The 23,026-nt window shown below is 45.7% G+C and overlaps 1 protein-coding gene across 3 annotated transcripts in view; it reads left to right on the forward strand.

Annotated features, from left to right (window-relative positions):
- Nucleotides 1–7,372, forward strand: part of ASXL2 (ASXL transcriptional regulator 2) — a 128,392-nt gene extending 121,020 nt beyond the window's left edge. For all 3 annotated transcript variants that reach the window (XM_086631460.1, XM_086631459.1, XM_086631458.1), the window contains 2 exons: nucleotides 880–1,597; nucleotides 3,757–7,372. In XM_086631460.1, coding sequence (XP_086487586.1) covers nucleotides 880–1,597; nucleotides 3,757–6,162 — 3,124 coding nt within the window. In that variant the 3' untranslated portion in view covers nucleotides 6,163–7,372. The remainder of the gene's footprint in view (nucleotides 1–879; nucleotides 1,598–3,756) is intronic.
- Nucleotides 7,373–23,026: the final 15,654 nt, after the last annotated feature.

Genomic DNA, 23,026 nt, shown 5'->3' on the forward strand with positions numbered 1-23,026 from the left:
ATTGAAAACCAGGGTGTAAACACGCATGGAGCTCTGTACTGGAAGACAAAATGTGAAAGTAGTGTTCTTGAAGTTTTAGGACGACAACAGGACAGCACGGAGGTGTCTTGCACAACAGCAGGACTTTAGTTCTCTCCAGGTCCTAAGAGCTTGTCTGGTAGAAATCAGTCCCATAGATTCATCAGACTGGCTTCATCAGACTTTATGGGTTCATGTTTGGGCAAAAACCCCAAATTTGCTATTTTGTTAAGAGGGATGGATAAAGTTAATCCTAAGTCAGACGTCGCTCTGGGAATTAGATTTCCATATTGTTCATTTCTTTCACAAATAAAGATGGATGAATAATACAGGGAACTACTCACAGCTTTTTGATGATGGAGAAGGGCAGCAGTGTCAGTTCTAAGCTAAGGGTACATCAGTGGCTCTGGCTGTAGCCACGTTCCTCTGGAAAAAATGGTGGGATGCTTTTCAGTGTCCTTTTCCACAAATGTCACCGTATGAGCTTAAGTCAGATGGAGGCTGTCTGGGGTTGTCTGCATGCTGTAGAGATATGTCTGTGGTGGCTAATAAAGGGAATGCTTACTGTTGGCCAAATTCTTTTGATTTGCAGCCTGGGAAATTGATATCTGGGTGGAGGACTGGATCTAGCCTGTGTTTCATGTATTTCATTTAATTGGTTTTAAACTTTGCTATTAGGTTCTGTTTCACGTGGAAGTACCAACAGTACAGAAGGTTTTCAAAGATCATGGCATAGAATTAGGTGTGTGAGACATATTTATTTAGGGTGTGGTACATAGAGAATCCTCTCTGTTTTCATGAGAGATAGTATGCTTTTTGCAAGAATGTTTTACAAAATTAAAATTCTGGTTTTATTGACAGTTCTGGACTAAGTCCTGAAGAGTCCAAGAGACTGACAGCAAACACCAGCCCTGCTGAGACGGAGACTGCAAATCCAGCAGCTGAACAGCCAGAACACACATCAGCCTCTCTGGCACCACTCAAAGAGGAGCTTGCTCCTCCATCAGAGTCTAAAGCATACACAGTCCAGGAAGCACCAGCAGTGAAAAAAGGAGGAGAGGAAAGAAGAGAGGACATGCAGCCCAAACCAGCCAGACCCACAGAGGCCTCGGTTTCCCCGGCTGGGTGTGCAGTGAAGCCTAGCGACCGTTCTCTCCCTACAAAAGAGAGAGTCCAAGGAGAATCCGTTCAGGAGAAACCCCAAACTGCTGTTGGTCGAAAGCCAGAAGAAGAGAGAAAGCATGCTGCATCAAAGGAGGTGCTAGTGGCAGAGACGATCAGTACCTCAGCTTTGGCCCCAAGCAAACCAAAGAGCCCCGAAGCAGGTGAAGTAGTAGCAAGCGTGAAAAGTCCTGTGATTACTCCAGAAACACCAGAAAAGAAGTCCCCTGTAAATGAAGAAATGGAAGTCAGTGTTGAAGCCCCTAAGAGGAAGTCAGAGAGTCGTGAAGAAGCTCTAACCACTCCTGAAAAAAAGCCACGCATCATGGAGAACTGTCAGCACCACCAGGCGTTTCAGACCCAGGCACAGTCCTTTCCTGCAGCGGGGACCGCGGTGCCGCGGGTACCCCCACTCAAGGTAAAGAGAAATGAAGACAGATGCACAGAGTGGCCTTACATGGGTCGATTCAGCTGGTGGCTCTCACAGAAGTGCTTTGTCAGTTCTAGTTAGGGATGTAAATTATGTTACCTGCTTATTTTAGTGATGGAAATATTTGATGCAAAAATGTGAAAAAAAGCTTAGCTGTTTGCTAAAGGGAATCTGCTGGCTGGCTAAACAACCTCACTGCAGCTAAGTATCTCTTAACACATGCATCTGTTAAAATATCTCTCGGGCAGAAGCTTGAACAATTGTGCAAAAGTCCAAGACTGAGTGTAACAGGGAGTTCTGTATGTAGTTTGCGGTGGAAACTGCAGAGGAACTGCAAGAGTGTAGCAACACAGCACGTTGTAGCCCAGGAGTGCACAGCACTTTGCAGACGTGCGAGTACCCCCAGCAGTACAGAATGCTATCAGCAGCTTCCTCTATTACATCAAGTCCAGAAACTAAATTATTTACCTGTGTTTGAAAAAAGACTATCTGGAAATAATGCAGTTCTCACTCATACCAGCTGAATGCAGTGTAGTGCCAGACTAGGCAGGGAAAGGCCATTTCAGGGAACATCTCAATTCCAAAAGCCCTTTAGCTGCTGAGTCTTAGCAAGAACCTACATAGGAAAGGAAAGAGGCAGTAAATCACCAGTGGGGATAGGGCAGATGGAAAGGAAGCGTGAAACAAACGTTCCAGACTTTGTCCTGGACAATGCAGTTCTCGTGTGTTTGAGACCCGGGTCGTAGGACCACACACCTACTGCCAAACTGCCAGGAAATACCCCACTGGTAAGGAGTAAACACTCCGGATTCAGACATTTGATACACTTTCAGAAAACGATGACAAGATTCCACGTGTGCAGGTGACACTGATTCTTTCTTCAGTGATGTTCCACTCAGCAGTAGATAGTAAATGGGTGAAACCAGCACAGAAAAAAATCTTTACAGTCATGTGTGACTGTGAATGGAACAGTTTGGTTTCTATAGAATAGGGCCTATGCTTTTTCTATCAGACTTTGCTGTGGTTTAAGTTCAGCTCGCTGGTTTGGGGCCTTGGGCAGAAGTTGGAAGTGGAAAACTGCTTAATTACTGTATTTCTGCATGTCCTAAGAATTCTCCTATTAAGATTCTTTTATACGAGGAAGTAAACAAACTCAAATTTTTACACACGGTTCATTATTCACACTACGTTAATAAGTACAGTGCAAAGGTGGGAAAGCAGTAATAAAATGTGTTAGTGACAGAAAATTGGAGGAAAAGTGTCAATAAAAGAGATCTGAAATACCATACAGGAAGACCTGACCTTCCAGTGTAATAGACATGGGATTTAATTTAGTGATAGAGTGAACGTAAGGGCAATTGAAAATATTGAAATAAGGCAGAAGACATGTCATTCCTCAGAAAAGACAAAAGTGGTGAACTGGTCAATCAGAAGATGGGCGGGAGGCAGTGAGGTACTGCAGATACAGGAAAACAAATGGAACTGTGAATCTTAAATCTTTGCAACAGCGGCAGAAGAGCACTAGCATCAGTGCACAGTTCTCGTCACTTCTGTTCCAGAAAGAACAAACTTACGGGAGATAAACTGGAATGATGAGGGGCGTGGAGAAGCTGTTTTAGAAGAAAGGACTAAAACATTGGCATTTTATCTGCAGATAGACAGGTTATTACTGCTTTGTGTGAAGACACTGAGGAGACCAGTGTAAACACACAGAGGTAGGAGAGTAATGCAAAGTCAAGCAGGACGTTGACACAAACCTTTAAAAGGACATAAATTACACATGAATAGAATATGAAGCTTAGAATAAGGGATGACAGGTGTTGAGTTCTGGAAAAACCTTACCGTTTTTCCAGAGGGAGCGTGACAGGCTTTTGCGTAATGGTGTACGAGGCACTAGCCTGCAGCTGCCAGGGGTGAGCTCCCAGCCGGAGTCACCGCGGTTGTGATGGACTTAACATAGGTGCCAGACATCAAAAGATCGTACACAACTGTTAGGATTTATCTCAGGTGAGGGAGGTATGGGATTTCTCCAAAGGGATTTCTCCAAAACTGCAACTATTGCTCTTGGACTGCAACTGTAGATGCTTAAATATGTGGGTTAAATGTTCCCCTTATCTCAGTTGTGCTTTTCTCCTGCTCTGTTTCAGATCCCTGTTTCCAGAATCTCCCCGATGCCATTTCCTGCGGGCCAGGTCTCTCCCAGGGCACGTTTCCCAATCGCACTCACCAGTCCGGGAAGAACAGGGGCCAGAACTTTGGCAGACATCAAGGCGAAGGCCCAGCAAGCCAAGGCTCAGAGGGCAGCTGCCGCCGCCGCCGCCGCTGCCGCCGCCGCCGCCTCGACGGGGGGGGCTGTGCCAGGGCCTGGGCCGGGCGGTGGTGGGGGCCCACCGGGGGGTGGAGGAGAGAAGAGTAACGCAGCAACAAGTGGAACCAACGAAACTGGAATTCAAGGAAATGCACTGGAACTGGCAGGAACTGGAAGCGGGGGAGGTTCGAGAAGGTTTCTTCCCCGTTGTCCGGGGACCCATACCCAAATGGAGACCCAGGCCGCAGAGCACAGTCCTTCTGGAGCACAACTACAGCAAACTTCCACACTGCAATCCAGAACTCCAGGCAGCAATACGGGCACCAGCTCCTCCTCCTCAGCGCTATCAGCATTGGAGAAAATCAACAGAATAAAAGAGAGCCCCCCCAGCATGACTGTAAATCAGGTTTCAGGCTCCCCGTGTGCTGGTAGCAGTGACAAACAAGAGAAAGCACCTTCTGCTCCGGCAGGTCCAGGCCAGGCCTGGGGGGCACCAGCCGTCAGGGATGGCACAGTCCGTGTCACTGTAACCACAGCAGATACCAACACAAGCGTAACTAAGGTAGCACCTACAGCCTTAGGAGGGACCAGCTCAGATGTTTCTAAAAGCAAATCTCCTTCCCCTCTGGTGTCTTCACTGACATCCCCGAGCTCAGAAGCCCAGGCTGGAGGTGTGATCACATCTGCTACATCTGTCCCGCCCTCGAACACTTTGTCAGTAGCACCTAGCCTTAAAACTCACCCAAGTTCAAGCTCAAGTGGGGCCCTCCCAAAACCAAGCTCCAGTATTCCTGCCAACAACCCTTTGGTGACTCAGCTGCTTCAAGGCAAGAATGTACCCCTGGAAAAAATCCTGCCGAAGCCTCTCACCAAAGCAGAGATGAAAACTGTCCCGTTGGCTTCTCATGAAGAAAAAGGGGCAGCAGCAGCAGCCAGAGCTACAAGTGTAGCAGGGAGCGGCGCTGGAGCCGAGGGTGGTGACAGGCAATCGAGTTTACCCACACAACAGCTTGGGAAGATCTTTTGCCAGAACAGGACTCTGCCTCACGTTCCAAGGCCCTTTCCATTCCCCTCGGGAAAGGACCCCAGTCCTGACCAGCACCAGTGCCACGAGGCGCTCAGCAAAACAACCCAAGAACAGATCCTTCAGACTCTTATCAAGAGAGTCCAGAGGCAGAACTTGTTGCCAGTCCTTCAGCCTTCACAACTGAACCTCACGCACTCAGGTTTCCAGTTAGAAAACAGCTCCAGCAGCCAGAGATTTGTGCTGGGTTTCATGGGCAGAAGGACGTCCAAGCCTGCCATGTCTGGTCATTATCTGCTCAACATTTCCACCTATGGTCGTGGTTCAGAGAGTTTGAGGAGAGGCTTCTCCTTGAACCCTGAAAACCGCTTGTGTCTGAACAGTCCTGCTGATGCTCCAAAACCAGAATTTGGGGAATGTGAGGAGACAGCTGGCCATGGCAGCAGCAGTGATGAAGGAGATGCAGATGATGAGAGTACTGGCGATGAACAGGAACGCATCGGTGTCAAAGAGGAGCCCCGGGCTGCCCAGGCTTCTGCTCAGTGTGAAAAAGAGCAGGTAGCACATGGCATAAATTCTTCAGATTACAGCACTGTTGCAAAAAAGGGTGTAAAGACCAACGCGGCCACACCTCAGCAAGCAGCAGGCAACAAGGAGAACGTTCAGGTGCTTGATGGAGCGACACTGGCACGAGATTTTATTCAAGCCGCTCAAGAGCAAATGGCACACGCAATGAGGGGGAAAATGCACGGCAACACGGAGCTTTTCAGTGCTTCTGTACCGTCCTCGGACTCTGCACAGCAGCAGCCTCCGCTGCTTTCTCCTTCGCACCCTCCAAAGCTCTCTGGAAACGCGGCAGCACAGCTCATTGGGCCCAGTTACAGTGGCACAATAAACGTCTCCACCTCCCCAGACGTGAACCAAGGGTCTCTCATGACGGGGCTGTCAGAATGCAATCAGTTGTCCAGTAGCATGGGGAACGTCATGTCCTTTTCCGTGACTGTAACCACCATTCCCACCAGCCAAGCTATGAACTCTGGCAACCACAGTCAGACCATCCCCGTTCAAGCCTTCGCTGAAGACAACAGCCTGGAGGATTCCCCTTCCAAATGTTACTGCAGGTTGAAAGCCATGATCATGTGCAAGGGCTGTGGTGCCTTCTGCCATGACGATTGCATTGGCCCCTCTAAGCTCTGTGTCTCCTGCCTCGTTGTGCGGTAACCGGGACGGGAAGCGGGGAGGAGGATGGCTCAATTTTGGGTTTGCTTTTGGAAGTACATTGGGAAGAAACAGGAAATTTACTGCCTTGCACAAGAGACACGTTACTGAATCAGGAATACAGAGTAGAGTTCTTCTTTCATTAAAGAAAGAGCACCTTCTTGTACAGTGAGTCTAAATTGAGCTCAACTACGTGAATTGTGACAAGAGTTTGCACTTAAGGAATTATGTAAATATGTCACATTATTTTGTTTAAAAATATTTTTTCAATCTTTTAGGAGCTAGTGTTTGACTTGTACTGCAGTTTCATTAACCCCAGCCTGCTCTCCAGCATGTTTGCTGAGCTCTGCTCTAGGTGGGGGGGACAAACCCCCGGCAAAACCGTAGCCTGTTGGTCTTCTCCGGACAAAGAGAAGAACGGGATAATCGAGAAATGAACCGTTTGTGCTGACTGATCCCAGAGCACCGAAGCAGGCACCCCCGAGGGGGCTCACTTTGTTGCTCTAAATTTTAGTTCCAGTTTTTCCGAATTGGAAGGCGTTAACGTTGTACCAGCCTTTCGAGTAATTGCCTTTCACGTGTGACCAGGCTGTTTCCAGAAGGCATACTGGGTTGTGCAATACCGGCTGGTGTTTCTGATTTGCATATCCCCTCCTCTCCGAGGAGTCAGTTGCAGTAACCTCGTTTTAAGGAAGGAAGTGTCTTGATTTGCTACTGGCAAATACCGAAAAAGGCAACTGTACTAACCATAGGATTTAAGCATTTAAATCACTAAAACAACTCAGTAGCTGTGATTATCGGTAATCCCAGGAACCATTTAAAGCAGAGATCACAAATTTGTGCTGAACTGCATTTTATTTCTGGACTGTCGGGACTCAGCAGAAACCTGCATTTGTATCAGGCATTTCGAGTGAGCCGGGAAGCGCCGTCACACAGTTACCAACCATCAGCTGCCACAGCACACGCTGTAGTGACGTGCACTAAGTGTCCCCCTCGGTCCTGCTCTTTGCTAGGAAGCTTACTGTGCTTGTTCGAACCTCCCCCGTAGTCGGGCGTCTCTCATTTCTATGGAAGATTTTATATTTAGCTAAGTATAGGGAAAGGAAAACGGAGTGTCTTGTTGGGCGTCACCGTTTGCCCGCTGTGGGTGTCTCTTTGTGTTTTAAAATACCAAATCAGGCTTGACTCAGCTTGGGTGTCGCTCAGTTGAGGTGTGGGGTTGTGTTGGGGCTGGGGGAGACTGGTGGGGGGTGGGGGGCTGGGGAAGGGGGCTGCACCGCACCCCTCGTACCCGATCGTGGGACACGGCTGGTGATGCTCATCCTCACTTGCGGTGTTCACGCATTCACTCACTTTGATTAATGGAAATGAAAGCAGTTACGAAATGGTACTCCGTTCCCAACGAGAAGAACTGACGCCGGGCTGGCTAACGGAGCACACGCCCATCTGTGTTTTGATGTACTGCAACACGTCCACATCACACCGAGGATCTGTGTGTCGTTTCTCTTCTGAAACAAAGAACATCAGGTTCAGTAGTCACGTCCAGTCCCATGTTGTCACTGTCCAGGGCGGGAAGGGGAGGGGGGGCCATACTGCATCTTGGTCAGGTAACAGATCTATGTCTCTTTTTTGATGGAAAAGCACTGAATTCACTTTTAATCCAAAGGCCTTTTTAAGATGAAGCAATATTAACAGAGTAGGTGGGGCAGCTGGTTTGTGAGGGAGGTCCTCAGCCTTTCTTTCTTCTCTCCCTTTGGCTATACTACTGCTTTCCCTCTCCCCTCTCCCTCACCGGGGGAGCCTGGTGTGCTGTTGGTAAGGATCAGAAGGAATTACCTGTGAAGCAGTGTGATTTTCCAAGGAGCAGGTGGCACTTTACTGGGTGCTGATAAAGAAAAGAGAGTTGCAGACTTAATCGAGGCGTAACAGAAACGTTTCCTTCCCTGTCCAGCACAGCACGGCATCCTGCAGAGCAGGATTAGCGTGCGTGTGTCAGCAAGAGCTGCAGCAGATCTTGGTCTCCCTCTTGCTGATATTAAATTTACTGGGGAGCAGTGGCTCCGGCTTTCTAATTACACATCACTGCTCAGGCATCCAGTGGTGAAGAGGATTTAAGTATTAAAAATAAAGTCCATTTTTAAATCTATAACTAACTGAAATCTCAAAAAAAAAAAAAAAAGCTACACAAAAATTATTCCCAGCTCCTCCATCACACTGAACATGTGTTGGCGGTGGTTGTAGCCCAAGAAATGCCCCCGGTCTGCGTATGCCCCCACTGCCATCTGCGCGCGTGCACGTGCAGAAGGGCAAATGGAGGTTGGCTTCCCCCGTTGCAACCCCAGACACTAACAGGGATAATCTCCTCGTTTTCTGGGTTGACTTGTACATGGGCACCAGTTTGGACAGCACCCATTGCTGCCGGCTTCCATCTCTTGTTCTCAAAGGGGAATTTCTGCTGTTTTTTTAAAATCTGGGGATGCAGTGTAGAATGGTTTGAAGCTGCATGCCCTGGGGAGTCCAGTACGGAGCAGAGTCCGTCCGTCTGTCCCTTACTAACTCAAGCCTTGTCTAGACATGAAAGAAGTTACAGCAGTGTAATCCTCAGACAGACATGTTCATTCCCATCTAAAACAGATTCCCCAGGATAATCCAATTTAAAGATTGTTGCTAGGTTCAAACTCAACTGAAAAAGTCATTCTTGCCTCAAATGAAAGCAAAGAGGTTTTGCTGGCATAATTGGATCAATTCTGGTCACACCTTGACTTTGATGGGTGTCATTTTCCTGGGCTGACAAGGCTGCTTGAGAGGGGGAAGGAGAAGATGATGGGGGAGCGGCAGGCTGTGATCTCGGCACTCACAGGCTTCTCAACCTGCTGCAGCTGCTGCTTGGGAAGGCCGGTCCATTGCTCCTCAACTAGTCACCACCCTTGGTTGTGGTTCCAGCTTGTTCCTCCCTTTGGATTTTGCAAGCGTCCTCCGTTGTGCGTGGGTTCGGTTCCCTATGCCACAGACATCTCTCGTGAGTCTGCCTTGGATGTGCGAGAAGCTCCTGTTTCACGCATAGTCCGCAGGGAGCGTGCCCGCTTGGCCATCACTGTCCCAGGCTGGGATATACCATGACCACGGCAATCTCTATGGCTCCAGACTTGGACAGTGTAGGCATCAAGCGTGAGTCTGCCTTGGAAGTTTACAACTCTGTTCAGTGCCTTAGTTATTTTAATGGATCAGCACTTTTCTTGGGCTACTTTTATTCTATTCTTTTTTAAGAAAATAAATTCTTTTAACTGCATGTCTTTGATTTTAACATATACTATGAGCTACTACTAGGTGCAACTTGATGGAACGATCTCCACAGGTTTGCAAGAGGGCATTAAGATAGTTAGGAAATCACTAGGAATGGAGCTCAGTGTAATAACCACTGTAAGTACAGGTTGATGTGAAATCTTGAAAGCTTCGCGTGTGTTACGGTGCTGGTTACTGAATAATGTATTTTAGAAGGGGGAGATCCTGCAGCCCATATAGGAGCATTCCCTCCGCGGGATCAGCCTGCTGCTGCCTTACTGCCGAGGCTCCTCCCGGCAGTTTCCTCTCTTCCCATCATCTGACCTTCCCGCTGTTCCTTCCAGCGAGGTAATAAACCTGCCTTCACACTGGATTTACAAATAAAAGGGATGTCGTGACATAGCCTAAAGCATCAGACTTTGGTTCCCCAGGTATTAAAATCATAGCACTGTAGTAAATGCCGTCATAAAAAACTTAGATAAAATGTTTTCAAAGCCTCATGTCAAACTATGTTTGTGGCAGTAAAAGCGACTTGAGTAAGAAAAGATACTCGGATTCAAATTTTCCCTTCCGGGCCACATCCAAGTCCTGCAGTGTAAGAACCAGAAATGCAAACTGATCAGTGGAATTTAACTTTCCAGTGCAAAAAACCCCACATACGAGTTGTTGGAATGGAGGAGCGAACGCAGGTCTGTAAATGAGTTAAGGTTGTGAGATGGATTGGCAGCACAGGGAAGGAACTGTGTGAGATTTTAATGTCCCTTCTTAAATCAAAAGGAAAGACCAAGATGCTTAACAGTTAATGTTGGTCAGCAGAGTGTCTCTTTTTTTATAATAGTAAGAAAGAGCTGGTGGGGAAACGAGTTCCTGGTCAGGTCATTCACAGCCAGGAGGTATCCTCAGGTCGTCACTTCTGACAGGTGTCGTTCATGCTGCTGCAGAGGCAGCAAAGGCCATCCCAGGACTGGTTCCCACCTGGCTGCACGCAGTGGTAGGCTGGAAGCGGGACTTGGGCTTCTCTGCTCTGAGGAGGCTCAGTCTGATGGTTCATTTGAACCACTTGAACGTGGGAGGCTCCAGGAAGGGTGAGGAGCACCGGCTCTGCCCCAGTGCCCTCCCACCTTCTCTGGATGCGGTCCGTCCGGCACTGCGCAGCCACATGATGGTGGCAGCCGCGCGAGAGGCGGTCGGAGCGTGTGGGCTGTGGTGGGGCCGGAGGCAGAGCCCACTGCTGCGCTGGTGCAGACTGCTCATGCCAACCGAAAGTACTACGGCTCGGAGGAAAGAACTGAGTTGGGGTTTGCTCTGCTGAAAGGACCCCAGCTTTCCTCGTGGGAACTGTCTCACCAGGGATGCTGGAAGCCCAGGGGAAACTGTTCTGTCTGATTTGGGAGCGTCGCTTAGGCTCGGGTGTTTGAAAGCCACCCCAGGCCGTCAGCGCCCGGCTGCGCCGCAGGGCTCTGCTGGTCTGGGCATCAGCGGCAGAGGGTGCTCAGCTCTTCCTGGCCAGGGCTGGCTGGGCTGGCGCTGGTTTCCCCTTCCAAAACTCCATGTCTGAAAATGGCTGCAGCAGCGGCAGGAGGGAGAGGATGGCAGGTGCGTGCTCTGGCAATTAGCAGGGATTGATTGCTGCGGTGGGGGAGAAGATCATTCCCAGGCCATCGCTGCTTCGGGCATGGCGCGGTGTGGAGGAGCGCCCTCAGCTCATGTGCTGCGTGCGGTGATCGCGGTGGGCGAGTTCCTTCTTGCCAATGTCTGGCCTGTTTGCCAACAGTGTCTTGCAGGGAGAACAGCTGGAGCGTTTCTAGGATGAGGACATCCAGACTTTTCTGTGTTACCTAGGTTGTTTTTTTTAATGCTATACATTTGATATAACTGAAGATCGATTTTAAGAGCTTACAGTAATATATTTTAAGTAATATATATTTTAGTATCTGTAAAAAAATTTGACAAAGGCTGATTTATGAACTAGATCAACAGGGTATGGGGAGTACGCAGTTTCTCAGCAAGGTCATGGATAGTTTTACAAGCAGGAGAACAGAAAAGATTTAGTTTTTTCCATTAATGCAATAAAAATGGGAATTCTTAAAAAGAAATCCAATACTGTTTACCATGTGCTTTTCTCGTTCTGACAACAGGCCTGTAAACACAGTGTAGAAGATACTAAACCTTTGTCTGTCTTTTACCTTTTTAAAAGGGACTTAAATTTTGCCTTTTTAAAAGGGACTTAAATTGGAATAGAGGGTATGTACAGAAAAATCAAGTTGACACCATTTTAAAATGTATTTTTACACAAATAATATAGAAAAATCATATTTTACATAAGAATTTTAAGTATTTGAAATATGTATATATATACTGTATGTACTTCATATATTCTTTATTTTACATTTTCAATGTATTAAAAAGTATTTGAGATGGTTGGATTTGAGCATGTAATAATGTTTGGGATAAAAAAAAAAGGAAAAGAAGAAAAGAGGGAGAGAGGATGCAAGTGCTGCACCATTGCAGGAGCTGCTGTTGGCAACTACGGGGTAGCAGAGGAACCAGACGTTCAGGAGCAGATGAATTTTGGAAGAGTTTAGCATTTTAGATAGAGCATAAAGAACATTTTTCAGTCCTGCGTCCTGTTTGTGTTTCCGTTACTATTCGTTCATGTCGCCTTGTAACCACCCAGAATAATCCATGGTGAGAAGACCAGAAGTTGAGGTGGATCTTTTATACAAGCAATGCTGCCTTTAGAGCCAAAGAGACGAACTGGTACAGGAGCTACTCAACCAAAACAAAACCGGAAGCTACTTGGTTTTGCTGTGCCACTGAAATTGTCATAAATAGCTGGATTTCTTGTGTGAGCATCTTACGGTGCTTATGGGGAATCCAACCAATACACCAAAAGTCCAATGATTCCAAGGAAGCACTATCAAAGCAGTCTTTATTTTTTCTTACTTTGTAGGAATTTTGGTGAAAATCTCACTGTAGAGGATGACACATCTTTGCAGCTATTAGAAACGGAGAGAACTCTCATCAGGAATGGGACCCTGGAGATGCTCCTCCTGAGCAGCAGTTACCCGATAGACACCACCAAGAGCAGCTGCAGAGCAGGTCAGACAGCGAAGGGATGTCACGGCGCTGTCGGGATTAAGCTGAGACACAGCGCCATGTGTGTGTGTCACACTTCCCTGTGCCTCCCAGTACTGCTTCCTGGAACTATTTACTAGAGTAAAGAGCAAATAGTGCTTGTTCTGGATAGAGCCGTTTCTGAAGGACCAGGAGCTCTACAGCCCCTGTAATTGCTGGCCCCAGTTCTGCGTATATAGAGAGCACAGATCTCTGCTGAGAGCACGGTGGAAGTGGCTCCACAGCTCAGGAGGCACCGCGTACTGACCTCATCCCCTTTTCTATGATGCCCATTTTGGCTTAGATAAATCTCAAATTAGATTTACGCTATTCCATTTACTCCACCAAACAATTGCCGAAATCCTGTATACAAATTGGAGGTGTTTACAGCAATTCTCTGTCCCCAGGACTTACAGGGAAGGAAACCAAACATGGGAGAAGAAGCATTAACAAGTCAAGTTTTAGAAGTACAAATGTGAAACCCGAAAAGGCAGGCAACGGATATTTTTATACTGCTTCAATTATTATTGGAATCTCTTGAAAAAACATGATGTGGCACCCAATGCTTTGTCCAAGCTTGCTGTCAACACATGGAGGGGCTTTCACTCTATAAGTTGCACTATAAGGAAGCCCCCCTGCTTGGGGGGGTGTCTATACATGGAGTCAGGGGGGAGGGGGGGGCTGTGCAGGTGCCTGGGCACACATTCATATGTACACACGGCTACATTTTAGCTCAGTGTGGATCGTAAGACCAGCTTCATCTCAGTCTTCTGGTGACGCCACACCTTGCAAGGTTACCACGGACCTGAGGCGGAATTACGGCTTTTATATTTGTTTTCGTATTTAAGATATATGGGTTAGACAAAATATGTAATAGCAATGTGTTTTGATCTGCTGCACTTTTGAAAAAAACATTCCTTATTCCCCTGGTACTGCTGCATCTCCGATCCCTTCCTCTCTGAATTTAAAACCTAAACCCAATTGGTCTCTCGTACCTTTCAGTTAAGACTTCGCTGATGCTGCATTCTGTTTGATACGGGAAGAGCTGGGCCAGGCATTTAACTTCTGGAGGCCTTTGCCTCCAGGGTGCTCCCGGCCCGACTCCAGGGCCAGCGCCAGGAGCGTGACCCAACGGGCAATGCAGGCGTGGAACCCGATGCAGCTACTGCAGCTTTACTACCGGACTGTTTCCAGCTGACACGAGTTTAACCGTCCTGTGTGCAGATGCTTTTTGCCCACCTGTAGTTGAGACGGGACAGGCACTACCTCAAACCTCCGGGACCGAGGTTTCAGGAAGAGTTTTTTTGTCTTGTGTCTGGAGGTGTACCAGGGATACACCCACAAACGGCCGACTTCTCTGCACTTGCAGCGCCTTCCACGGCTGCAAATCTGTGCGGTTGTAAGCGCGCACCCTATCACAGTCTGTTGGCAAAGTCAAGTTTAAGTAAGGAATGTGGCGAGGTTTGCACGGGAGAAAGCAACTGTAGTTCAGTAATGTAACTTGTAGGTGTTTAAAAACCAGACGGGCGGTTCCAGCAGCAGAGCAATACGTCAGGGACGAGCGCGGTGCATCGTGCTGCAGCTATGCATTTTGGCAAAGGTGGTTTTGTCCACGAGCTTTCACTCATTTTGCTGTGTAAGATTCCACCTTAGCTTCTCACCAGCATTAAGAGGGATCTGAGGAGTGCTCAGAACAGCCTGTTTCTAACCTGTCACTCGAAGGTCTGTGTGCCCGTAGGAGATAGCACTTTGACAAGCAGAAGCCTGCCCCGTGGCTTACGTCTTACTGCGGATTCTGTTCCTCTTCCTCTCACTTATTTTCGTCATGTAAAACTACCTGCTTTATAAATGAATGTAAAATACAGTAGTTCTTCAGCACATGGACAAATGTGTATTTTATCTTAATGTTTCATTTTATGTTGAATAAAAAGCATATGATTTTATGGTCGTTAGTACTGCTGATGTTGATTTCCTGATGATTACCTTTTGTCTTCCAAGGGACCCTGAGAACGATAGCGACCTACATTTTTCTGGCTTTATAAACTGTGGACATCTGGAACATTTTTTCAGCATGTTTCAAGGGGAAAACTTTGGTTTAATACTAAGCCTTAATAAACGCTCTGCAGTTCCCTCAGGCCTCACTACTTGGGGTCCCGAAACACTTCAGGAACATTGAACTGTAGATTTGGGAAAAAGAAACAGGAAGAAACCTGTATCAAACGGTCACAACTTGATTTCTCTTAAATGGAGGGATTCAGAGAAATAGATCTGTAACCAACTTTCTTGATTTCTGTCAGGTAGCTTTGAATGCACCTAACTTACTGAAATCAGTAGGACCGAGGCACCTGGGAATGCATAGGAAGCCTGGGAATTCTTTTACTGAATACATTAAAAGTATCAACAATCCCTACGGAAAGGTACCGTGAAGGGGCTGCGAACCTACTAATGTCAATAATCACTTCAAGAGTGTAAAGAGTGAACACAAAACGGACAAGGGAAGATCCGTAAAGAAGTTTGTGTCCTGCAGAGCAAAGAGCAAATACAAGAGGTCCAGCTGAGTTCAAGTTTGTAACCATTAGCAAAAAAGCCCCAAATTCTACCACCTCATGTACAGAAAGACCACAAAAAGAGGAAAAGAAGAAAAGAGAGTGATTCAAGATAGTCTTCAGACGTGGCCCAAAAACCACCCAAAACAAAAGTAATATTCTTCCTCTGATGTTACAGATACCACTGCAACCAGATGCCAGTTTTTTGAAAGAGCTGCCACAAAAAGCTGTAGTTCAGGTAACACATTTTGTGGTTTATCAAGAGAACTCTGGTAAGCTGTGCAGCACAGTTCTGTCTGTACTTAAGAGAAAATGACATCATTCATACACAAGGCTCTGGAAGTTCTGATGTAAAGACTAACTGAAGACATACTAATAAATGGGAGAGAAAGCAACACAATCCTGCCAAAGGTACTTGCAGATTAGTTCACTGTATTCTTGATAAATTGTTTCTCATGAGATAAAATATCTCTTCAGTAATAAAAATGATACAAGAAACTGTTAACGTGGGAAATCAGTAACAAAACTTGGGAAGATGAAGATAAAGAAAGTAAATATCAAGTAAAAGAACTGATTCAAATGGGCTTAACAGTTAGTCCTAAAATTAGGAAATCAGTTTAGATGGAGAGGTCTTCTGAAATTCCTCCAGGGTCAGTCTGGACACATCTTTTAAAGATATTTCATCAGTGATACCAGCACCAAAAGTTCAGAGTATCCCAGCAAAATGACCTGATGACACAAACTTGGGATATATGTGCATACGGACAAAACTGGAACTGTAACTCAGGAAAGAGCTGTTAAGTGAAATTCAGCCGTAGACACTGTTGTCACAAGGTATTTAGGGACAAGTAACACAACCTTCTGCACGAGGAGTGGGTGTATAGCAACTGCAAAGAGGATGAGAAGGCCCCAGCTATATTAGTTAATCGTACCCCGTGACTATAAGCTGTCAGTCCGATTTAGCCATGGGAAGGAAAAGCCATCCCGAAAGCCCAGTCTGGCTACTGCCAGTAGCAATGAATGAGCATGAATCGCACAAGGCAGTAAGGTCCTACGTGTGGTTCTACTCACCTGCAGGCAAGAAAAACTCACTCAGACTGCAGCAAGTGCACCAAAAGAATTCTTAGCATCCAGGAAGGGAGGGGCTCTGATGCGGTAGGAAGCCCAAAAGTTTAAGTCAGAAAACAAAAGGTGAAAGGCTCTCGCCTGGATAAACATTCAGGGGCAAAACCAGCTACTCAGCACTGGTACAAGAACAAATGGGTGCGCGTTCACTGTGGGTAAACGTTGTTTAGAAATCAGAAGAAAGTTGGTATTTAACAAAATATAAACCAGAAGAGGATACGTGAAATAAGTTACAGGGATGGTATGTCTCTATTAAAAGTGTTCAGCGTAACTTTCTAGGATACCCTCAACGGTCCTGTTTTCCAAAATAAGACTTGATTTTTTTTTTTTCACTTCAACAGTAATGTCCAGATAATGTTCTTGAATAAAACACTTGATTTTAGAGCACAGTAATTTTTATGAATAATTTAAATTACTCCTTTCATTGTCACTTCTATGTTAAAAGTGATGTTATGTCCTTGGGAATGCTTTTTCATTTATTTTGTTCTATTCGTTAAAGGTGGTTGTATCACATTATTACTGTTCCATCCCAGTCCCACCAGTCACGTGTTGTAAAGGTGAACAATGGCTCCCATGCACTCATATTCTGTTCCTCATCTTAAGGTGCCTCAGCATACGTTGCTGAAATGCAGTGTTCCTGAAACACTGTGCAATCAACAGCTCTCTGTGTGTTACCCATCTCTGTGCAGCCACCGAACGACTGGCTCTCCCCAACCAGGAAACAGACTATTTTTTATTTCCAGCAGCAATGTCAGTTCCTCATCGGCAGATAATGCAACTTATCTGTAATTCCATGTTGCATTAAGTACTCCCCATCCTGTAGGGATTGAGCTGGTGCGAGCATGTAACAGGCAGTGCTTCCTCGTAGTATGTGCATGCGTAAGTGTGTGTTAGAAACCCCAACTCTCTCAGCCTGTCTCCATAGCAGAGGTGCTCCAGCCCTCACATCATCTTTGTGGCCTCCTCTGGACCCGCTCCAACAGCTCCATGTCTTTCTGATGTTGGGGACCCCAGAGCTGAAGGCAGCACTGCAGGGGGGGTCTCATGAGAGCAGAGCGGAGGGGCAGAATCCCCTCCCTCAACCTGCTGCCCACGCTGCTTTGGATGCAGCCCAGGATACAGTTGGCTTTCTGGGCTGCCAGCGCACATTGCTGGGTTATGTCCAGCTTCTTATTCCCCAGTATCCCCAAGCTCTCCTCCACAGGGCTGCTCTCTTCCCACTATGGAAAGACACAGAAGTAAACACTCCTTACTTACAATGCTGTCTCAGTTTCTCCATCTTCGTGGGGAAGAGGCAGTTTTCAAAGGTCCATCTAACAGTGCTGTGAGGCTCTGCCATTATCCTCTCCCTAATGCAGAACAAACACTTGGCACGGCAGGCTTGTGTTGGCATGCAGAGGAATGCCCAGTTGCAGTGAAAACCTCCCTACTATCACTCCTAGCTGGTTATATCCAATGAGTATTTACATCCTAAGAGCCCTGTACCTTCCCATGTCTGTTTTCTTTCAGCTCTCCAAACACCTCTTCGGTAAGAGTCTGCTGTGATAAGTTCTGTGCCCTGGGAGGGTGCCATACAAAGGATGCCCTGTTAAGACATTTCACCTGTATTTTAACAGAATCTGCTTCAGTTTTACAATTACCAGCTGGCTTGTTTTATTCTCTGCCAAATTGCAATTAGAAAAAAACTTAAAAGCTGCAGAATCTATTCCTAAATATATATATAAGGAGCACGCTTATGGCTGCAGCGAAGTAATTATGTTGTCACACTGAAGAGTAACAAAAAAGGAGATTGTTTCTCTCTCCTGAGCTCAGCTTCTGCCTTATCTCAGTTACCACGCTGGCTCCTATGAATAACTGCGTATCACAAGCTGCTCTTCCACCTCACAGGTAACTGCATAACAACAAATACTGGTTGCTGAGCCAGCTTAGCTGGAGACACATGTATACAAGGGCTATAAGGACCTTCTTTGGTACTTAGAGAAGGCTCCAGGGTGATCTTCTTGCAGCCTTCCAGTACTTAAAGGGGCCTACAGGAAAGCTGGAGAGGGACTTTGAACAAGGGTGTGTAGTGACAGGACAAGGGGCAATGGAAGCGTTCAATGGAAGTGTCCCTGGAAGTGTTCAAGTCCAGGTTGGATGAGGCTTTGAGCAACCTGGTGTAGTGGAAGGTGTCCCTGCCCATGGCAGGGGGGCTGGAACTGAATGATCTTTGAGGTCCCTTCCAACCCAAACCATTCTGTGATTCCACGATTTTATGATTAATGGAAGGAGACATAATCAGCTGGCAGGCAGTTACCACCTCAGAAGTATGCCAAAAATGAGGACCCGAGTATGCTGAGTAGGCAATGCCATACATTCACCGGGTGTTCTAACAGGCCGTGGTCAATCGAGCATCCGAACCGTCAGCTGGACTTGGCAGAGGCTGTGCTCACATAGTCCTGGGGAATGAGGGCTGTGTCTCCCGGCTTGCGAGAGCACTGAGCCCCTTGTTGATGCTTAAGAGCTTATAATTACTCAGTAATCACCACATTAACTCAAAAAAGCCACTGATTTGGCACGTACCAGCAAACTGGCAAGCCAGGATGCTATACACGTTTATAGTGTTCTCGGTGGTGCATCTGTTTTAAAATAGAGAATAAAGAAAAATGAACCTGAGAAAAGGTTGGCTTAAGCCATCTGGAAGAAGAATTAAGCTCAGCACTATCAAATCTGTGGATGACAGAAAAAACGACTCAGAGCTCCTGACTTGCAGAGGCTTTATTATAAAAACCTATAGAATGAGACAGACATGAGCCATCAGTAAGTTTAATTTTTGGAATTTTTGACATAAATAACTATAAATAAATAAACGTAACTAGTACTAGTTCATTTAAACGTATCTGTGCAGAGGGCAGTGCAGAGCCCTGGTCAGCCACAACCAAGAACAGTGAAGTCACAGTGCAACGGGGCCCACGAAAGCTTTGTAATCTGACCAGGGGAACAGAGACTCTGCCATTGACAGAAATTAAACCAGAATTAAGATACATTTTATTGCTCTTCATAAACAAAAAAAAAGGCGAGATTAAAAAAATACTGGAACTAAAGAAACACTGTCATAGGACTGGAGTGCTCTGAACAGTGAATAAATCTGAACGAAAGTGAGAAAATGGCTTCCATCTGCACAAAAGTAGGATTTTGGAACATCTTCCAACAGATGGGCCGGTAGAAAATCCAATAGTTTTTAAACCTTATAAATGTATGAAGTGAATAACAGACACATTGCTAGCGACATCACGGAGCTGTTCTTGATGATCTAAGAGATTCTTTCCAATTCTACATTTCTATCATTAAATAAACGTTGTGCAGTATGTCACATTCGAAGGTGTCACATAAATAAAAGGGTCCAACTCACCCAGTGGTGCAATGTGCTGCTTTTGAGTCACCCCTTACCAACATCTTTCTTCACCACAAGTTTAACAGAAAGGCAATTTTCAGTCAATCACAATGATTGGACCAAACCCCAGGGTCTGCTGAAGATCTTAAATTCACTGGTTATCTTCTGAAACATCTTATCTCTGTTTCAAGACATGAGAAGCTGCAGATGAATTTTAAGCAAATTTTGCCACATTTTGCCACTTTGCTAAGAAAGCAACAGTTGGAAAAGGGGAAGGACAGAAAAGATGGTGCCACTGTCTCTTCCCCCGCCCCCATATTTTTCCATATTTTGCACAATTTATCTTTGAGAAAACATTTGCCCTTGACATGACTCTGGTTAGAGTCTGCTGCCTCAGCATTAGTTGGGCTTTCACTGCTGATTACTCACGGTGTTGTAGCAGGCAGCTCCTACTTGCCCCCTTGTCTTGTTTCTTTGTGGTTCTTTTAGACAGAAGCCTTAATACTCTTGTACTGTGGAGAAAAACCACACAGAAGACAAATATAGCCTGTGGAAAATACTTCTTTTTACTTCAGAATAATGGAAAAAGTAAGCTATTTACATTGCTATACAACTTCTATTACTACTGGCGTTGCAAATCCTTCACCCTTCTCCATACAAAGCTTAACCAACTCCAGTGCTTCACTTCTTTTTCACCTCTACTAAATTTGGTTTAGCCCGCTCCCATCATGCCCATCAAAACGCTTTTCGTCTCTTGCCCGAAGGTGGTCCAAACTACAGCTTCTTAAATTCTAAGTGTATGAAAACTGAGTTGAATAGTCCTAATAGGTATTTTGTTTTTAACATTCAATTTAGTGCTGAATATTTAGTAATGGCAAATAAATTGAACAGCTGATTCTCTGCTGGAGGTCTCTGAATACAGAGACTTGTAAACTGAAGTTATGGTAGTGTTCCAAAATGTGCTGGGACACTGTATTTAAGCAAAGAGGTACTGATACACCTCTTTATTCAAATTCATGCTGTACCTATTGCATAGGAGAGGTACCTCTCCTGTAAGAGAGTTGAGGCTGTTCATCCTGGAGAAGAGAAGGCTCTGGGGAGACCTTCCAGCAGCATTCCAGTACCTGAAGGGGCTACAAGAAAGCTGGAGAGGGGCTTTGGACAAGGGCGTGTAGTGACAGGACAAGGGGCAATGGCTTTGAACTGAAAGAGGGGAGATTTTGATGAAGAAAATTCTTCCCTCTGAGGGTGGTGCAGCACTGGCACAGGTTTCCCAGAGAAGTTGTGGCTGCCCCATCCCTGGAAAGGTTCAAGGCCAGGCTGGATGAGGCTTTGGGCAACCTGGTGTAGTGGCAGGTGTCCCTGCCCATGGCAGGAGAGTTGGAACTAGATGATCTTGAAGATCCCTTCCCACCCAAACCATTCTATGATTCTATATATTTTATATTCTGATTCCCCTTCAGATCTGTGCTGAGCAGTTTTAAAAGGAATAGTAGGAAAAGTGCAGTAGTAGCAGCAGTAAGCACAGACAAATGCACGTTTGTACAATCAACCAACTGCATACATACAGCAGCGGGACACGGCAGGCGGCAATGCTGTGTGAGAAGATGTAGGAGTTGTTTCATGCATCCTACTTGAGAAAAAGGAAATCATAATACTGGGCTGCATGAAAAGAAGTGTTATTTGTCAGTCTGGTGAAGTGGTTCCTGCCTGAGCACGATATCAGGATGGCACTGACCTGGAGTACGGTATCTTGTTCAAGGATGAATGGGCCAACTGGACAAGAGAAGGGCAGCTGCATCCTTCTGCATTGAAAACATGCCCTCCAAGGAGGGCTGCTGTTAAAATGTGAGAAGAGAAAGCTTAAGGAACATCACAGGAATCTAGAAATAACTATGAAGATGAAGGGAGTCAAGATGTTCAATACCCCATGGAGGAAGGACAAAGAGTAGTGGCAGAAGCAGCTCTCTCACAGTACGGCTCACTTCACGCTGCAGTAGATGGCTTACGGAGATCGTGAATTTCCCACTGCCAGCAGTGTTTCCAGCCAGGTTTGACAAGCGTGTGTTCTGGGCACAGGTTCCACGTGACGAGACAAACGTGATGGGCATGTCTCTGTCTTTCCACAGGACAGAAAGAATTCCTTACCTTCTGTGCACCACGAACACTATATTCCAAGCAAGTAGGCTGCTCTTCTACTAGAAAACAAAATTAAAGAATACTATAAACCTTCTACATCGACAATCATCTACTTTTTGGTTTGCTTTTTTTCCTCTCAATGTCTTTGTGACAGCCCCAAAATGCAAATTCAATCTTGTGCTCAGATCTGAGGTGACATCATCTGAGGTTTCCTTTTATTTTTGTTCACAATTGGGTGACATGACGTATGATGACACTGAAGCTGAAGATCTGAACAAGAATGAAAATATTTCCTATGCCAAATTTGATGTTATTTTTAAACTAGTTCCACTACTCTGGAATGCTAAGAACATTCTTCTGACAAAAACTTCTGTCAGAATTGTGTCATGAAAGCACCCTCCTACAAAAGAATGTCTTCAGCCTCTTCTGCTTTTTTATGTAGCTGTTTCTGCATCCAAAAGAGGAACTTTGTGAGCTTGCAAGAGCTGTTTGGTATCACCAGCTCCAATCCACTTATTCAGCATTTAAAGAAAATGACACTTTGAATTATGAAGTATCTGTAGGGTTTTACTCCCCTCTTGATGCCCACACCTGCTGCCCACAAACGCAAAGAAAATTTGTATGTACACAAACTGAAGGAAGAATAATTTTATTTTAATATCTACCTTCTATATGAGGTATTTTCTGCTGTAACAATGGGAAGCAGTTGAAAGTCGCAGTGGGGCGTTTCTAAGCACTGGTACGTTCTTCATCTTTATTTCCTGAGCGTGGCATTTTCTGTGTCTCACGAATTCGGACCAGTAAGCTACTACATCGATGTGAGGCAAACAGGTTCTCCAAATACTTGTTATCTCTGGTCCAGAAAGCAAAGTAGCAGCATCAGGAAAAAGCAATTTACTGAAAAATCATGAATTTTACATTGGTGATGATAAATTTAATTCTCAGCCATGTAGGATGTTTTTAAGCATATTTCACTAAGCATAAATGGTAACGCTAAATTTCACTTACTCCGGGTTGCCAGCACCTTTCATAGAGAAAAACAAGGAAACACATCTGTACTTAACTCCTACACGTTTGCATGGGGCAGATTCTGCACACGCTGAGGCTACCTCCCCAGACGTGGCAAAGATACACATACTATATATTATGTCACTACTCGGAACTAACAAATTAGTCTAATTTTCTGGCACTATACTTAAAAATGGGAATATGTTCCTGTTCCTTTTATTTCCTAAGGAAGCAGGAAATTAGATTTCATTATAAGAACATGAAACAGAAAGATATG

The sequence above is a fragment of the Tauraco erythrolophus genome, chromosome 2, assembly GCF_009769465.1.
Source record: "Tauraco erythrolophus isolate bTauEry1 chromosome 2, bTauEry1.pri, whole genome shotgun sequence".
Classification (NCBI taxonomy): Eukaryota; Metazoa; Chordata; class Aves; order Musophagiformes; family Musophagidae; genus Tauraco; species Tauraco erythrolophus.